Source organism: Stegostoma tigrinum, chromosome 7 (assembly GCF_030684315.1).
Source record: "Stegostoma tigrinum isolate sSteTig4 chromosome 7, sSteTig4.hap1, whole genome shotgun sequence".
NCBI classification, from domain to species: Eukaryota; Metazoa; Chordata; class Chondrichthyes; order Orectolobiformes; family Stegostomatidae; genus Stegostoma; species Stegostoma tigrinum.
The window spans coordinates 51,284,640-51,303,855 of NC_081360.1; the positions used below are offsets into that span (position 1 = coordinate 51,284,640).

Genomic DNA, 19,216 nt, shown 5'->3' on the forward strand with positions numbered 1-19,216 from the left:
CAATGTGTCAATGGGGACAAGTGTGACTATTTGCAGTTATTTAAAAGGAATCAGCAGTGAATAGTTTTAATCAATATTCCTTTATTTGAATATGCATCACCCGCTGAGTCAAGTAATAGGGAACAATCACTAAGTATGAAAAAAGTGGAAAGCACTGCTTGCTGGAAATCTGAAATCAAAAAAGCAAATACTGAAAATAGCCAGTAAATCTAGCAGCATCTGTGGAGAGAGTAATCAAGTTAATGTTTCAAGTCTGATTTTTCATCATAGTTTCCCCAAGGCTGGAATGTGTTGGCTACATGTAATAACTTGGATTTATTAGGGATTATTAATATAATTGAATGGAAAAATTCTCATCTTTCTTGAAATTTGAAGTAATACATGAAAGTTTAAGATTGACCAACTATAGGATAAAACACACATGAAATGTTTCTATGTTGGTAATTAACGCAATATTTATCTAATTTAGGCTTGTTTGATTAAAAAAAAGTGTTCTTGAGGTAGATTTGCATCGTTTTCTTTTGGAAAGGAAATGTTTGGCTTTTGTATTCATTTTATTTTTAAGATGCTGTCAAGTTATGTATTCCACATTAAATTTCTCTTATGCAGCTTGATAAAATGCAAAAGAAATTAGTTTTTAATAAGCTGATGCTGTGCTAGTGGGAACATTTTAATTTTTTTGTTATTGCTGGACAGTTTAACCAACTTTCCCGAAATGATTGACAGAAATATGTGGAAGTACTGTATGGACCTGGCTCTTCAGTTCTGCACCTGGATGGAAAATTGCAACTGGTGATCGCAGCAGAAAAAAAAAAGAATCCAGCCAAATATTTATTTGAAAATGTTAATTAAAACTAGATAATTACAACAATGGAATGTGACATTACATTTCTTATAATTGCTATTCCCTTCTGCATTCAAGCTGAAAACAGAAGATTATTTGCTATAGTATTCTAAAAAAAACTCTTCTAACTATTTGCTGGAATAGATGGAAAGAAACCTGCAGCATGGTTCATGCAGAAGTAAGAAGTTGCAACTGTGAATGACATCTTCAGAAACTCAGCAATTTCCTTAGTGGCAGATGCAGTTAAATGGTCTATCAGAATCAGCAAAAGGAAACATGTTGTCAGATGAATAAGTGGGCTACAGAAGTGCATTTAAGAATTTTCTGAATTGTGACCATAATTCTATGAGTTTTCTGATACTTATGGATTAGAGCAAGAGTGGACCTTGGATGAAGTTGTTAAATTGGGGAAGGCCAACTAACAGCAAATTAGGCAAGAATTGGATAATTTGGATTGGAAGTGGCTGTTTGAGGGTAAATCTACATCTGAGATGTGGGAGTCTTTTAAAGACCAGTTAATTAGGCATGTTCCTGTGAAAATGAAGGACAGGAATGGCAGGATTTGAGAATGTTGGATGACGGGAAATTATCAGTTTAGTCAAAACAAAAGGAAGCATACCTAAGATCTAGGCAGCTAAGAACAGATGAAGTCATTGAAGAATATAGAGAAAGTAGGAAGGAGCTCAAACAGGGAGTTAAGAGGACTGAAAGGGACCATGAAATGTCCTTGGCCAGCAGGGTTAAGGAGAACCCTAAGCCATTTTATCCTCATATTAGGAGCAAGAGGGTAACAAGCAAATTTGCGGGTTGTAGCAGGTTCAGTGGCAGGGGCAACCAATTTCAATAGGCGCAAGAGAAGATGCCTCAAGGAGAAAGTACCAAGAAAAGCTTTTGAAAATGGCAATTGGAGTGCTGGCACTTTGGTAAACAAGTGCAGGCCACCTGGATTCCACAGTTAGGGTATGGCCTTAATGGTGTAATTCCTGTTGGAGTCTGTGCAGTAGCCATAATGGGCTCATTAAGAGGGTGAATTGCTTCACTTGTTTGCAAAAATGCACTTATTAATATTCGTAACTGCTGTAGGGCTGTTGTGGTGCACTGGTCACGTCTATATCGCTGAACCAGGAGTCCTGAGTTCAAGTCACACCTGTTCCAGAGGTGTGGACCAACATCTCTGAACAGGTTGTAAAGAAAATAGGTTAAAAATGTATAAAGTACCTAGCTTAGAAGGGTTGTCTGGCACAGTGGTAAGGACAATTTCTGGGCCATAATGTCCTGGATTGATTTCCACCTGCATGGGAACAGGTTGATTCACAATACTTGCCAGCTGGCTTGTAGTAGTCATGTGATCATCGCCTCTCTTGTAACTTTCTTTCACTTTAATTTGAAGCAACTCAAACACGTGAAACATGATTTCAGGTAGTACTGTCGTGGTGAGAACACATCCATTGAGAGGGGAGAAATTTACTGTCAGGGAAGCTGTTAGCATGTGCAGAAGCTCTGAAGTTGATCATCAGCTATCATGTATTAGTAGGAGATCAGACAAAGCATTGCATTATACAGAGATGCATGGCAGACCAAAGTAAAACAATATATTGGGATAAAAAAAAAGAAGTTTTTGCAGAAGGGCCAGTAGAAAGGTCAAGACCAGTGGGCGTAAATGTTGTGGAGGACAGAAAGAAGAATAGAAAGCATGTCTTGCATGGGGCATGCAGTCCTCTAATTGCAAGAGGCCAAATCACTTTGCAAGCAACTCTTCCTGATAGGAAGAAGCAAAGCAAACCAATAAAGATGACTGCTGCAGAGATGTCAACTAATAATCGTGAATAATTAGTCACCACCATATATATATCGCCAGATCTAAAAGTATCTTTTGCGACCATTAGAATGATGACTGCAGGAGAGCAACAAATCAATGTGAGATTTCAAATAGACACTGTTGTTTTGTGCAAAGCACAGCCTCGTGCAAAGTCCCTCAGATGGTGACCCAAAAATGAAGGCCTGACAAGTAAAATTGAAAGCTATATGATGAATGATACTCATTTCAAGTAGACAAATGAAGCTAAGCATCCAATATGATGGGAAGAATGACGGCGTAGAATTCCACATAGAAATTAAATAAAATCATTCACCTCAGTAAAAGCTTGTGCTGGTGACTCTACATGATAGAAGAGATTTTCAGCATTTCACAGGCCACAAACCCATTGACTATTGATTAGATCCATGAAAAATTAGACAAACTGACAACTCACATGCATGTCAATAAATGATAAGACTGCTTTAGAGATAAGGGGTGGAATATATGTGTAGAAGCTGATGAAAATGAACATGCTTGTTCATTTTTCTTTTACTTCTGTGTATTGGGTAACTTATATACCTTGCAACTGCAAATGATAATGCAAGTAATTTTTTTTATGAAAAGGGGAATGTTTGATGGCTCCAACACCCCTGCTTCAAAGGTAGCCTCAAGGTAGCTCCTTGCAAGCATGAGGTATGGCAAGAAATTGCATAATGTCCATTTTTGGGTCCTACTTCTGTGTCTGTTTCAAAGTTTATTATGTCAGCGTGAAGCAAGAGCTTATGAAGATATAAGAATTATTGTACCTCTAGTGCATTCATAAGTATGCACATCTAAGTTTACATAAAATTCATCATCAGGGATTCTGGTAAGTGGCTGTTTAGGATAAAGAACTGTTCATTTAAACCCAAAACAACAATATTTTCTCCAGAGTCAGGGGAAACAAATGAAAATGATAATGAATGAATTAGAATTGCTACTTGTAGTGATTGGAATGAGGAGCAGGTGGATTTCATTGACTATGAGATCCTTGTTTGGAATTGTTAACCTGTACTGATCAGGGCGCCATGGCTGACAGATATAAACAGGAGATTCAGAAGGTCCCTTCAGTCTAGGGATTGGCTTTGAGCTGACTGGACTGAGCCCATGTACTGTGTACATGTTAATAAAGGGTGACTTGGTGACAGGATGCTGGCCTCTGTCCGTTATTTCACAACTACATATATCTTTGGCAACACAGGAGCCCAGGCATTCTTACTTATCAAATTCTTCAGCAGATTAGAGACATACAATACTGCGTATCTGTGTAAGTATATTAGACTGTCACTTTGAGCCAGATCACGTGACACCACGATGACCTTATTAACTATTTTGGAAGGAAACAACGCAATCTAGCTTGCTGCCTTTCAGAGTCAACACCACTTTAATAAAAGCTGTTGTTGTTTTAAATGCTGGGCCCCTCTTAGCGCTTCCTGAAATGTAACACAACAAAAACTTACAAATAGGATAAAACCTGCTCCACAAGCTACCAGGGCAATCTACTGTCATGAAAAATGTCATGGCAGTCACAACAGATCTTGGAGGTACTTCAGTTTAAAAAAAGAAAATGAATCAGAAGACACCATTGCTGCTGAAGCAGGCACAGTCAGCTTTTTTTTTAAAAAAGAAGAATTCACCCCAGGGAAGAGATGAACAGTGCAGAAGAATCTTGCCATGTGCTCCACCCTGAAGGAGTACAGTGTGACTAATGAGTGCCGTACGCAAAGAGACATGTTTTGAGGGCGTAGACTCAGGGTGGGAGAAACAGCATCAGGAATACCTTGTTTTAAATGAGAAGAGAGGCCGTGCTAAAATTTTCACAGTGCATAATGCAATGCTCAACAGATGAGTTGGAGCGTGGGAAATCATGAAATTGCAGTTGGGAGAGGAGCACCAATACAAACTCAAAGCTACCAAATTGTGTTGCAACCCTCAAAAGCTATACAAAGAATGTAGACAGGTGAAATGGTGCTGATAATCAACATTATGCATCTCTGGCAGAGATGTTCCGAACCAAATCCAAAAGGTTACCTTAACTGTACAAAAGGGTACCCCACCCCTTGGCAGCTTTAGACTTTTTTCCTAACTGAAGCCTTTTAAGATATTAACAGGAAAAGACAGGCTAGATAAAGATAAACTATTTCCACTGCTTGGTGATTCTAGAACTAGGGGGCATGGTCTTAGAATTAGGGCCAGTCTATTCAGGAGAGATGTTAGGAAGCACTTTTAAACACAAAGGGTGGTAGATGTACAGAACTTTCGTCCACAAATGACAGTGAATGCAGATCAGTTGTTAATTTTAAATGTGAGATAGATACATTTTTATTTGGGATATTAAGGGCTATGGATCACAGGTGGGCATATGGAATTAGGTCACAGGTCAGCCAGGATCTCCTAGGTGGAATAAGCTCAAGGAGTTGAATGGCTTAAACCTGTTCCTATGTGCCTGTCTCCATATTTAGAATTGCAGGGTATATTTTGAACACTCCATTAGCAATACCAGACCAACCTGAGGTGTATTTGCTTCCATAAAGCACGAATACTCAAATTTCCAACCTCCCCACTGCAGCCACCGCTACCACCTCAACAACAAAAATGGCTGGAACTCACATATTCTGGTCTCCAGAACTATTTTTGCAATGACCAAACGGTTGTCCATCTGCATGAAAATTCAAGGCCAATTATCTGCTCATTTTGTTTGTACAAACTTGTGTATAAATTGCATCTGTGTGTTTTTATACATGGTAAGTAGCTGCACTTTGGAAAAAGTAGGCGGTGAAGCAGTTGCAGATGCTTACAGCAACAATCTTTAAGTTTTATTTCATACATTTTCATTTCTTCCCTTGTTTCCATTTCTTCTTTCCTTTCCTTGTTATTTCTGAAGCCCTTTTTCCTCAGTTCTTCCCTCCTTTTACTTCAGTGAGTACATCAAATTGAAAGACTTCGTCAGATCATCTCTGCTAATATGATTTGCATTCTGGTATTGATTAATAAATACCTACAGTGCTAAGTACCTAGAGATGTTGATGAAAAAAGATTAATGCATAGCTCTTAATGATATAACTCCACTGGTGCCATAAATTATGCTCTATGAATTAGATATGGGTGTTGGTCATAATAATCACTTATTATTAATTTACCCAAAGAAGTAATGTGACAAAAATACTGCTCAAAGATTGCTACTTTATGACATTTATAATTTAAAGTATGTGAAATGTGAATTTTTAAATTGACATGTTAGTTTTTGGAAAAAGAAAACTAAATGTCACACCCTAAGGCTTTAAATATGTTTTGACTGCCTGTAAAATTTTCTTGTTATCTTGTTTCTGTTAATCCATCTCCAATGAAATGTTCACCTGTGTTTTGTTCTCCTACCTGCTAGATACTACTACCTTGCCTTCAAGGCACATCAGACACCTCCTGCTAATTGTGCAAGTTGTGCTGCCATTCTGAAGAAAGCAAGACTAGACAAGTGGGTGCTTGGAAAAACTAAGGTAAGAATAGTCTTTAGCATTTTTAAATGTTAGTTGAATTTATAGCTGGCTTTTCTTAGGATTGCAGAATAGTCTTTGTTTTTGAAATTTGAAGTACCTTTTCATGAATGTTTTTGTTTCGTATGTAATGTGACATAAGAACATAAATCATTAGAAATAAGAGCAGAATTAGGCCATTTGTCCCCTTGAGTTGACTGCAGCATTTAACAAGACCACAGCTAATTTGATTGTGGCCTTAACTCCATTTTCTCCTCTCTCGTGTCAGTCACAAATATGACGAACTCAAGCTTCAAATATATTCAATAATCCTGCCTCTACTGCTCTCTGTTAAAGAGATTCCAAATACTAAAGACACTTTGAATGAAGAAATTCCTTCTTATCTCCCTCTCAACAGGACATCCTTTATTTAAGATCAGAGATGATGGGAAATGCAGATGCTGGAGTAATCCAAGATAACAAAGTGTGAAGCTGAATGAACACAGTAGGCCAAGCAGATCTCTCTGATGAAGGGTCTAGGCCTGAAATGTCAGCTCTTGTGCTCCTGAGATGCTGCTTGGCCTGCTGTGTTCATCCAGCTTCACACTTTGTTACCCTTTATTTAAGACTGTGGCCTTAGTGTCAAATCCCTTTACGGGGAATTATAAACAATGCAAGGTAGTTCAATTAAAGAAGTAGTTCTAAATACTGTCTTTTTCTATGGGTGAGAGAAAAAAAATTAATCCCTGAGTATGGAAAGCAAGGCAAATAAATCAAGAGCTCGCTGGATGACAAAAAGGTAGAAATTACAATAAAAAAGAGAAAGTATGTTTATGACAGATATTAGGTAATAAATACAATTGACAACAGAGTTGAATATGGAAGGTTCAGAAGGATAGCAAAAATGAAAAGCAAAGAAGGTGTATGAAAAGTGGTTAGCTTCTAACAAAAAAGAGAATCTCAAAACTTTCTATGGGCATATAAATAGTAGAAGTATGATAAAGGGAGTAGTAAGGCGAACTAGAGAACAAAAGATGATTTACACAGGAAATGGAGGAAATGGCTGAATTAAAGTGTGGATGTAATTGGATGTTTTTTAGGTTGGTAAGCTGTAATGAGCTTTGTGCCACAGAGATTGGTGGTGATACCTCAACTGCTTTGAACTCATATAAATAACTCGAATGAAGGAACCGAAGGTATGGCTGCCAAATATACTGATGGTACAAAGATAAATACGAAAGTATGTTGTCAAGGATACAAGAAAGTTGTAATAAGACATAGATTGTTTAAGGAATTGTGCAAAGATGTGGCAAATGGAGTGTAATGTGAGAAAAAGTGAAATAGTCCAGTTTGTCAGAAACAAAAAAGAAACGTATTATCTAAATAGTGAGAAATCACAAAGCTCTGAGATGTAGAGGGACGTGGGTGTCTTTGTATGTGAGTCACAAAAGGTTAGTATGCAGGTACAGCAAGTAATTAGTTAAAGTAATAGAATGCTATCATTTATTTGAAGGAAAACTGATTACAAAAATAAGATTGTAGTGCTTCAATTGTACAGGGCACTGGTGAGACATGCACAATATTGATAATCTTATTTATGGAATGTGAAGGCATTCCTAGACTAATACTCGAAAGGAGTAGGTTGTTTTATGAGGAAAGATTGGACCCCTAGGATGTACCTGCTGGAGCTTAGAAAACTAAAAGTTGACACATAAGAACATATACAGTCCTATAGAATCTTCATAGGATAGGCATAGGAATGATGTTACCTCATATGGGAGAATCCAGAACAAGGTGGTCACTTTAAAAAATCAGAGGTTGGCCATTTAAAACAGAGATCAGATGAAACTTCCTCTCATAGAAGGTCATGAGACTTTAGAACGTAGAACATAGAACATATAACATAGAACATAGAACAATACAGCGCAGAACAGACCCTTCAGCCCTCGATGTTGTGCCGACCTGTGAACTAATCTAAGCCCATCCCCCTACACTATCCCATCATTATCCATATGCTTATCCAAGGACTGTTTAAATGCCCCTAATGTGGCTGAGTTAACTATAATTGCAGACAGGGCATTCCACGCCCTTCCCACTCTCTGAGTAAAGAACCTACCTCTGACATCTGTCTTAATCCTATCACCCCTCAATTTGCAGCTATTCCCCCTCGTACAAGCTGACGTCATCATCCTGGGAAAAAGACTCTCACTGTCCACCCTATTTAATCCTCTGATCATCTTGTATGTCTCTATTAAATCCCTTCTTAGCCTTCTTCTCTCCAACAAGAACAGACCCAAGTCCCTCAGCCTTTCCTCATAAGACCTTCACTCCAGACCAGGCAACATCCTGGTAAATCTCCTCTGCACCTTTTCCAATGCTTCCACATCCTTCCCGTAATGGGGCAACCAGAACTGTACGCAATATTCCAAGTGAGGCCGCACTAGCATTTTGTACAGCTACAGCATGACATCACAGCTCCAGAATTCAATCCCTCTATGAATAAAACCTAACACACCATATGCCTTCTTAACAGCACTATCAACCAGGGTGGCAACTTTCAGGGATCTATGTACATGGACACCAAGATCCCTCTGCATATCCACACTGCCAAGAATCTTTCATTGACTCAGTATTCTGCCTTCCCATTATTCTTCCCAAAGTGAATCACCCCACATTTGTATGCATTGAATTCTATTTGTCACCTTTCAGCCCAATTCTGCAGTTTATCCAAGTCTTCCTGCAACCTGCAACATTCTTCCACACTGTCCACCCCTCCATCGACTTTAGTGACATCTACAAACTTACTAACCCACCCACCAATGCCTGCGTCCAAGTCATTTATACAAATGACAAACAGCAGTTGTCCCAAAACAGATCCTTGAGGCACACCACTAGCAACTGGACTCCAGGCTGAATATTTTCCATCAACCACCACTTGTTGCCTTCTTACAGAAAGCCAGTTTCTAATCTAAACTGCTAAAACTCCCTCAATCGCATGCCTCCACATTTTCTCCAATAGCCTACCATGTGGAACATTATCAAAGGCTTTACTGAAGTCCATGTACACCATGTCAACTGCCCTACCTTCATCCACATGCTTGGTCACCTTCTCAAAAAACTCAATGAGGTTTGTGAGACACGACCTGCCCTTGACGAATCCATGTTGACTATCTCCAATCAAATTATTGCTTGCTGGATGATTATAAATCCTATCTCTTATAATACTTTCCAAAACTTTTCCTACAACAGAGGTAATGCTCACAGGTTTATAAGTACCTGGGTCATCCCTACTGCCCTTCTTGAGCAAGGGCACAACATTTGCAATCCTCCAGTCCTCTGGTACTAAACCTGTCGACAATGACGACTCAAAGATCAAGGCCAAAGTCTCCTCCATTTCCTCCCTAGCTTCCTGGAGAATCGTTGGAAAAATCCCATCCGGCCCAGGGGAATTAACCACATTCACACCGTCTAGAATTGATAACACTTCCTCCTTACTAACCTCAATCCTTTCAAGTCTAATAGCCCGTATCTCAGTCTTCTCTGCTAAAATATTCTCCTTTTCCTGAGTGAAAACAATTGAGAAATATTTGTTTAGCGCCTCTCTGATCTCCACCGGGTCCACACACAACTTCCCACTTCTGTCTTTGACTGGCCCTGTCCTACCCTAGTCATCCCTTTATTCCTCACATACCTATAGAACACTTTGCAACACTTTCCCTGAAAATGTGGTAGAAGCAGAGTCATTGAATATTTTAAGACAGAGGTGGGTAGAATCTAGTTAAGCAGGAATGAAATGGCATTGAGGGTAGGCAGGAAGGTGGATTTGTGTTTGCATCAGTTCAACTATGAAATTATTGCATGATAGAATATAATTGAGGAGCTGGGTGCTTACTCCTCCTGATTTGTAAATCTACACGCAAGTGTCAAATCAATAATTTGCATCTGTCTTTATCAAGGAATGATGTGGAGGTGCTGGTGTTGGACTGGGTTGGACAAGGTAAGAAATCACACAACACCAAGTTAAAGTCCAACAGGTTTATTTGAAAACACAAGTTTTTGGAGTCTGAAGAAGGACTGAGGCTCCAAAAGCTTTTGTTTTCAAATAAACCTGTTGGGCTATGACCTGGTGTCATGTGATTTCCGACCTTTACCAAGAAAGATGAAGCTTCCTTAGTCATGACGATAGAGGAGGAAATTCAGTGACTGGAAGTATTCAAAATTGATGGGGATCATTTGTGTGAACACTATGCCTGTATTGAAAGTGGTGTAGGTACCACGACTGGATGAGATGCATACAAGGATACTGGAGAAGTAAGAATGAAAATGCAGAAGCTCTGGCAAAAAATTGTTGGGTTTCCTTAGACTCATGGGTGGTATCAGAGGACTGGAGGTTTGCAAATATTCATAAAAGGGTGTAAAGGAGTGCTGGGCATGCACAGGCCATTCAGTTTAACTTCCATGGTTGGAAACTTCTAGAAATTATAATTTGGGACAAACTAATAATCACAAAGGAAATTGTGGGTTTCAGTCAGGAAAGCCACCATGTCCAACTAACTTGTTATAGTTTTTTAAATAGTGTACAGTATCCCAGACTTCATTATTAGGAACGTAAGGTACAAGCCAGGGAGATTATAGAGTCATAGAGATATGCAGCACAGAAACAGACCATTCTGCCCAACTCGTCCATTCCGACCAGATATCCGAAATAAATCTAGTTCCATTTGACAGCATTTGGCCCATATCCATCCATATCTTTCCTATTCACAAACCCATCCAGATAACTTTTAAATGTTACAATTGTACCAGCCTCCATCACTTCCTCTGGCAGCTCATTCTATACATGCAGCACACACTGTGTGAAAAAAGTTGCCCCTTAGGTCCCTTTTAAATCTTCCCCCTTCAGCTTAAACCTGTGCCCTTTAGTTTTTGACTCCTCCCACCCCAGGGAAAAGACTTTGTCTATTTACCCTAACCATGCCACTCGTAATTTTGTAGACCGTATTAAGGTCACCTCTCAGCCTCCATCGCTCCAGGGAAGGTAGCCCCAATTTATTCAACCTCTCCCTATAGGGCTGTTTTCCTAGGAGAATGCAAAGTGGAATCTGATTGAAGTATTCAAGTCATGAGAGTCTGAAGAGAGTAAACAGGGAGAAAATATTCATACTCGTAAAAGGTTGGAGAACAGGAAAGCACAGATTTGTTGCAAATAATAAAAGAAACTAAAGTGATATGCGGATGTACTTAATCACACAACAAGTCGTTAGGGTTTGGAATGCATTGCCTGAGTGTTTGGTTGGAGGCAGGTTCAATCAAGCATTCAAGAGGCCTTTGGATAGTTATTTGAAAATGATAAATTAGGGCAGGAGAATGACACTTGGCAAGGTGCTCATCTGATGCACCAGTGCATTAAAAACAAGGTGGGATGAATATCCCACTTCTGCGCTGTTACAATTCTGTGAGTCAGTGAAATATATCAAGTCAAAGCAGTTCACTGGATTTGTTTTTGTCACTGTGAAAAGGCACTCCAAGGCAGCATCACTGCAAAGTGTGATTGTTGACAACATGTGTGAGAAGATAAAAGCATATTTAATGACGTTAGCCCTGAAAATGTGTGATTATGCTAGTTCACCTTAACATAACTTCTTTGTAATCTAGAGGAATGGTTAGAACTGGCTGTAGCCACAGAATCATGGAATATTTGCAGCACAGAAAAAAGCCAGTCTGCCTGCCCTGGTCGACCCATTGTCTCAGCCTGTTCCTGCCCCACCGAACTCATCTCCACCTATCTGACTCCATTTTCTCCTCTTTGGTCCAGGAACTCCTTACCTACATCCGTGACACCACCCACGCCCTCCACCTCCTCCAGAACTTCCAATTCCCTGGCCCCCAACACCTCATTTTCACCATGGACGTCCAGTCCCTATACACCTGTATTCCGTATCAGATGGCCTCAAGGCCCTCCGCTTCTTCCTGTCCCGCAGGCCCGACCAGTCCCCCTCCACCGACACCCTCATCCGCCTAGCCGAACTCGTCCTCACCATCAACAACTTCTCTTTCGATTCCTCCCACTTCCTACAGACAAAGGGGGTGGCCATGGGCACCCGCATGGGCCCCAGCTATGCCTGCCTCTTTGTAGGTTACGTGGAACAGTCCCTCTTCCGCACCTACACAGGCCCCAAACCCCACCTGTTCCTCCGTTACATTGATGACTGTGTCGGTGCCGCCTCTTGCTCCCCAGAGGAGCTCAAACAGTTCATCCACTTCACCAACACCTTCCACCCCAACCTCAAGTTCACCTGGGCCATCTCCAACACATCCCTCACCTTCCTGGTCCTCTCAGTCTCCATCTCAGGCAACCAGCTTGTAACTGATGTCCCTTTCAAGCCCACCAACTCCCATGGCTACCTAGAATACACCTCCTCCCACCCACCCTCCTGCAAAAATTCCATCCCCTATTCCCAATTCCTCTACCTCCACCGCATCTGCTCCCAGGATCAGGCATTCCACTCCCGCACATCCTAGATGTCCAAGTTCTTCAAGGTCTGCAACTTTCCCCCCACAGTGGTCGAGAACGCCCTTGACCACGTCTCCCACATTTCCCGCAACACATCCCTCACACCCCGCCCCCGCCACAACCGCCCAAAGAGGATCCCCCTTGTTCTCACACACCACCCCACCAACCTCCAGATACAACGCATCATCCTCCTACACTTCCGCCATCTACAATCCGACCCCACCACCCATGACATTTTTCCATCCCCACCCTTGTCTGCTTTCTGGAGAGACCACTCTCCCCGTGACTCCCTTGTTCACTCCACACTGCCCTCCAACCCCACCACACCCGGTACCTTCCCCTGCAACCGCAGGAAGTGATATGCTTGCCCCCACACCTCCTCCCTCACACCTATCCCAGGCCCCAAGATGACTTTCCACATTAAGCAGAGGTTCACCGACACATCTGCCAGTGTGGTATACTGTATCCATTGTACCCAGTGTACCCAGTGCGGAGGCTTGGGGACCGCTTTGCAGAACACCTCCGCTCGGTTCGCAATAAACAACTGCACCTCCCAGTCACGAACCATTTCAACTCCCCCTCCCATTCTTTAGATGACATGTCCATCATGGGCCTCCTGCAGTGCCACAATGATGCCACCTGAAGGTTGCAGGAACAGCAACTCATATTCCGCTTGGAAACCCTGCAGCCCAATGGTATCAATGTGGACTTCACCAGCTTGAAAATCTCCCCTTCCCCCACCGCATCCCAAAACCAGCCCAGTTTGTCGCCTCCCCCCACTGCATCACACAACCAGCCCAGCTCATCCCCTCCCCCCACTGCATCCCAAAACCAGCCCAGCCCATCCCCTCCCCCCACTGCATGGTTGTCTCCACTTCCCTAACCTGTTCTCCCTCTCACCCATCACTTCCTCCCACCCCAAGCCGCACCTCCATTTCCTACCTACTAACCTCATCCCACCTCCTTGACCTGTCCGTCTTCCCTGGACTGACCTATCCCCTCCCTACCTCCCCACCTATACTCCCCTCTCCACCTATCTTCTTTTCTCTCCATCTTCGGTCCGCCTCCCCCTCTCTCCCTATTTATACCAGAACCCTCTCCCCATCCCCCTCTCTGATGAAGGGTCTAGGCCCGAAACGTCAGCTTTTGTGCTCCTGAGATGCTGCTGGGCCTGCTGCGTTCATCCAGCTTCCCACTTTATTATCCCAGTCATCTCATCGAGTCTGTTTTGCCCAGCTAAAAGAGCAGCTCAGCTAGTTACATTTCCCTGCCCTTTCACAATGGTCATGTATATTTTCATTTTAGGTTTTTGTTATTCATTTGAGAATTTCACGATTGAATCTGCTTCCACGACGCTGTAAAGTGGCACATCCCAGATTCGGACAACTGGTTGTATAACCAGTTGCCTCTGATTTTTTTCATTCATTTTAAATCAGTGTCTGCTTGTTCTCGACCCTCCACCAATGTGAGCCGTTTCTCTCTTTTGGCTTTGTCTGCACCACTCATCATTTTGAACACACCTGTCAAATTTCCTCTCAAACTTCTTTAAGTAGAACAATCACAGTTTCTCCATCTTAGCTGCATAACTGAAATTCCTCATCCCTGGAAACATATCACCATAAAACCTGGAATCACATCGTTTTTTACTGCACCCTTTCTAATGCTTTCATATCCTTTTGAAAGTCTAGTGTCCAATACTGAACACAATACTCTTGTGGAAACTGAACAATGGATGGAAAGGTTCATCATGCTAGGATCATCATGCTTGGGGGGTGTTTCTGGAGGAAATTAGGTCTTGTACACCAGCTGGAGAGCTGGTTGTAAAGTTACTTTGCTTCCTTTGGGGAAGGTCAAATTATGAGTCAAACAAACACTTAACATGCCACTTCAGACCTTCCACAGGATCAGGGTCACTGTTGCAGGAAACCTTGCTTATTAATGATGCTGTTCAGAGGCCAGCTGCTCTTTTGATCAGCCATGAGGATTATTCAAATAATACAATTTTATGAAGGATGGTGTTTGGTTTGCATCAACTTGGGCCACTAGCAGCAGCAGGATTGTGTTCAACTCCACTCTGTATCCTATGGTCTGGCATATCCCTTGACCCACCATTATTATCAAGCCAGAAATTTAATGCTATTTCAAAGAGGAGTGTAAGAGGTGCAGCTGGAGCAAAACCAAGCATACCAAAACATGGTGATAATGGGAACTGCAGATGCTAGAGAATCCAAGATAACAAAGTGTGAAGCTGGATGAACACAGCAGGCCAAGCAGCATCACAGGAGCACAAAAGCTGATGTTCCGGGCCCAGACCCTTCTTCAGAGAGGGGGATGGGGAGAGGGTTCTGGAATAAATAGGGAGAGAGGGGGAGGCGGACCGAAGATGGAGAGAAAAGAAGATAGGTGGAGAGGGGAGTATAGGTGGGGAGGTAGGGAGGGGATAAGCCAGCCCAGGGAAGACGGACAGGTCAAGGAGGCGGGATGAGGTAGTAGGTAGAAAATGTAGGTGCGGCTTGAGGTGAGAGGAGGGGATGGGTGAGAGGAAGAACAGGTTAGGGAAGCGGAGACAGGCTGGGCTGGTTTTGGGATGCAGTGGGGGGAGGGGACGAGCTGGGCTGGTTTTGTGATGCAGTGGGGGACTATGCTTCTATTGCATTTGAGCAAGGAGAAAAATGCATAACTCTTAAGGAAACACTAATATCTTATCTATGTCACGAATGGGGAACTTATTATTTTTAAACAGTGACCCTTTGTTTTTGATTCACCCACAAGAGTATACATCCTTTCCACATTAACCCTATGAGTACCCCTCAGGATGTTTCATGTTTCAATCAAGTTGCACCTCAATTTTCTAAACTCCAGCAAATATAACCTTGCATGTCCAATGTTTCATTGTAGGACACCCCATTCCAGGTATTAGTCCAGTCAATGTTCCAACGCGTTTATATCTTTCCCTAAATAAGGAGTTTAATACTGCACACAGTACAGCAGAGGTGATCTCACCAAAGCCTTGTATAGCTGAGGCAGACCCTCCCTACTTTTGTATTTGATTCCCCTCACAATAAATGATATCATTCTGCTGACTTTCCTAATTGCTCGCCATATCTATATTCTAACCTTTTGTGATTCGTGCATGATTCTGTCCCAAAGAAACTCATGAAGGCAGTTCTGTCTCAGATATTGTTAAACTATGCTGGGTGAGTCACTATCTTTTCCTGAGAAGTCTATTGTGGTTTGTCATTTAAGAAATTAATTTGTAGCAATGCCTTTTCTATTTAAGATGATGGTGATGTAGTAGTAATGCCACTGACTAGAGGTCCATTCTGGGGACATCAATTTGAATTTCACATAGGCAGCTGGCGAAATTTATATTGAATTACTACATTTTGAATATGAAACTAGTCTCAGTGGTGGTAACTGTAATGACTAACAGTGACTACTCTTGATGAAAAAAGTCTGCTATCCTTACTTGATCCCTCCAGACTCCACAGCGTTGTAGTTGATTTTCAATGGCCCTCTGCAATGGCATAGCAAGCCATTCGGAGCAATTAAGATTGGGCTACAAGTGCTGGCCTTACTTATGATGCCCACATTCTGTGAAAGAATAAAGAAAGGTATGCTCAGATTGTGTTCTACCATGAGTTCCAATCCTCATTTACAGCCTTGGCCCAAAAATAGACCAATGAGCTAAATTCCCAATGTGCAATGAGAGAGGCTGCTTTTGAAATCTAGGCAACATTCGACTCTGTGTGTTATCAAGGACTCTGAACAAAATTGAAATCAATGGAAATCAAGAAGAAACTTCTTCACTGACTGGGGCCATACCTGTCATGAAGAAAGATGGTTATAAATGTTCGAGGCTAATCAACTCAGCCCCAGAATATAGTTGCAGTAGTTTGTCAAGACAGTATTCTAGGCCTGTGATAATGGGACTAACTTGTTGTTGTCAATTTCTAGAGGATCCAGAAGTGCTGAGTGTGTCCTGCACAGAGACACATGTGCCCTCCCCAGTATGACCTCCCACAGGGGCTGAAGGTGGCAGGTGGGGTGGGGGTGGAATGCCCAGCCGCCTTTGGAGTTTTCTGAAAGGAGAGTTCTGGGGAGGGCTGTGTGTAGTGGCTGCACCTCTGGCTGGGTTCCTCTGGCACCACGCTTCCTTCTTTAGAGAAAGGTGCACCTGGAGTGAGGTCAAGGCCCTTGAACCCCTTCCACCTTGCCTTTGATACTGATCAGCAGTGGCTAGAGTGACGGAGTGCAGGTCCGTGCACATATTGAGCCGACCCTGAGACTGCGGGGTGCATCTCCCCATGGCAGCCACCAACTTGACCATCAAGGCATTAGACACTCGCATTCCTGAGACAGCAGGGTCCCAACCACATTGGTGCAGTCCTGCAGCCTCTGTTTCAAGTCACTTCATTCCCCATACAAATCCACCTGTTGTTCCTGTGTCTGTTTGTGCATTTGTGTGAAGTTCCTAAATGCCAACAACATGGGGTCCTCCCTTGCTGAGGTTTGTGCAGATGGCTGGTTTCTTGCAGTCCTGTAAGTGCCGTTGACCTGTGGCATTTCTTCCTGGACCAGCTGCGGAGATGTGGCACTGAAACGCTCACCAGCATATGCTCCTGCCTGTGATCTAGTTAGCATTCCCACCAAGATGTTGGGATCTGAGTTGGTGGGGGATACAGGAGGCAGTGGTTGCCGATGTTTCCTCTGAGATATTTGTGTTATCTTCCTAAGAGGCGGAAGAAAGAATATCTTGTCGGAATGTCCTGACTGGAAATTGTGAACTTGCCAGCAGGATGTATTGCCCATCCCTAATTGCCTAGAGGGCAGTTAAGAGTCAGCCACTTTTCTGTGGGTCTGGAGTGTATAGGCCAGACTAAGGAAGGATGGCAGTTCGCTTCCCTAAAGGACATTAATGAACCAGATGGGCTTTTCCAACAATCGACAAGGAATTCATGGTCATCATTAGATTCTTAATTCCAGATGTTTTTGTTGAATGCAGTTTCCACCATCGGCCACGGCAGGGTTCAAACCTGGGTCCCCAGAAGATTTTCTGGGTCTCTGGAAAAACGGTCCAGCAATAGTACTGCTGGGCCATCATCTGCCTGTATGAGACAAGAGAAAGAAAGCATTGTGACCAAGGGATAGAAGTTGTGGCATGATGAGAATACATGCAAAGTGGGGGAATGGGAAAGTAATAAAACAATAACCACAGCTACTTACTTAGTTGGAGGGCACGAATGTTTCAGCATTCCCATAGGTGTGGTCCAAGTGTTTGCCTGTCAGGACCAAGTTTCTTCTTCTCATTGCGGGTGAGGAGCCAAAAAACCTGAAACTCCACCAATTTTCCAGGTTCTTTCAGCCCTATCATGAACCATTTTCTGTTGTAATGAGAGAAAGGAAAGGATTGAATGAGGTGAAACTGAATGGCACAAGTGATTAGTGGTGCAAGTGGATGAAAGGTTGTGAGTGAGTAAGCAGGTGGCGTAGAAGGCATGCAAGGTTGGCAGCATATGGGATTTGAGGGGGATGAAAGCTAGTGATGGAAAATGAGTGTAAGACGGCAAAGAGAAAATTATGGCACTTACCCTGGCAGAGCAGAGAAAGTTGTTGACTGGCATCCTATATTGCTAGGCTCTTCTCCAAACAGCAGAAACTGTGCTCACCTGGGTGGCAACCTCAAATCAGGCTGGCAGGTTATGGTCAGAGATAATGTAAACTGCAGATGCTGGAGAATCCAAGATAATAAAGTGTGAAGCTGGATGAACACAGCAGGCCAAGCAGACCTCCTCTGCCTGTCCTGGGAAAGAGGACATTCATTCTCTGTACCACCCTGTCCGCCAGTTCCCTGTCCACAGACCAGGCCATCAGTTCCCCTTTGCCCACCATGTTCAAAGCAAATATCTATAAATGTGGAAGGGACTGCCGGACTGCCAACACTTGACCTGGTGCATAACACCCTTTTTAATATGCCACCAGCACCAGTGATCCCAGCAGTTGTGAATTGTTCCGGTTATGTTGAGTGGGAAAATTAGGCTGGGATCAGTGTGAGAGAACCCACTAAGCCTTACATAGAGAAACCCTCTGTGAAACTGACGCTTAGCCGATATCTCAAAGGACTCAATCCAGTGCTTAAGTCTTAACTGTCTGGTGCAATACTGAGATATGTTAACCAGAAGAAGTCACGTATGGCTTTATATTGTAATGATTTATGGAATCTAATTTCACTGAGCAGGTTTTAATATAAGTTGTCAGAACCTTTCCACTGGTGCATTACCCAATTTTCTTCAGTCTTAAGGATGCTGTTGATCTCAGCACCCGAGAGCTGAGGAGATCATAAATCAGACAGAGACTTTATTAATTGGCTTTGAATCAGCTCTACTATAAAGACATGTTTTATGGGTAGGATTTGGTGTTGTTGGAGTCCTTGCCATTGAATTGCCTGTAAAGAGCCATAGCAAAATAATGGTCACTTGTTCGGGCTTTGTTGGCACCTGTGTAATTTTTCCCCATTGTTGGTCAGCACTCTTGGGAGCGAAGAGAAGAAA

The 19,216-nt window shown here is 42.5% G+C and overlaps 1 protein-coding gene across 9 annotated transcripts in view; it reads left to right on the forward strand.

Annotated features, from left to right (window-relative positions):
• myo3b (myosin IIIB) overlaps window positions 1-19,216 on the forward strand; it is a 583,195-nt gene that overhangs the window by 356,588 nt on the left and 207,391 nt on the right. For all 9 annotated transcript variants that reach the window (XM_059647251.1, XM_059647253.1, XM_059647249.1 and 6 more), the window contains one exon: window positions 6,064-6,175. In XM_059647251.1, coding sequence (XP_059503234.1) covers window positions 6,064-6,175 — 112 coding nt within the window. The remainder of the gene's footprint in view (window positions 1-6,063; window positions 6,176-19,216) is intronic.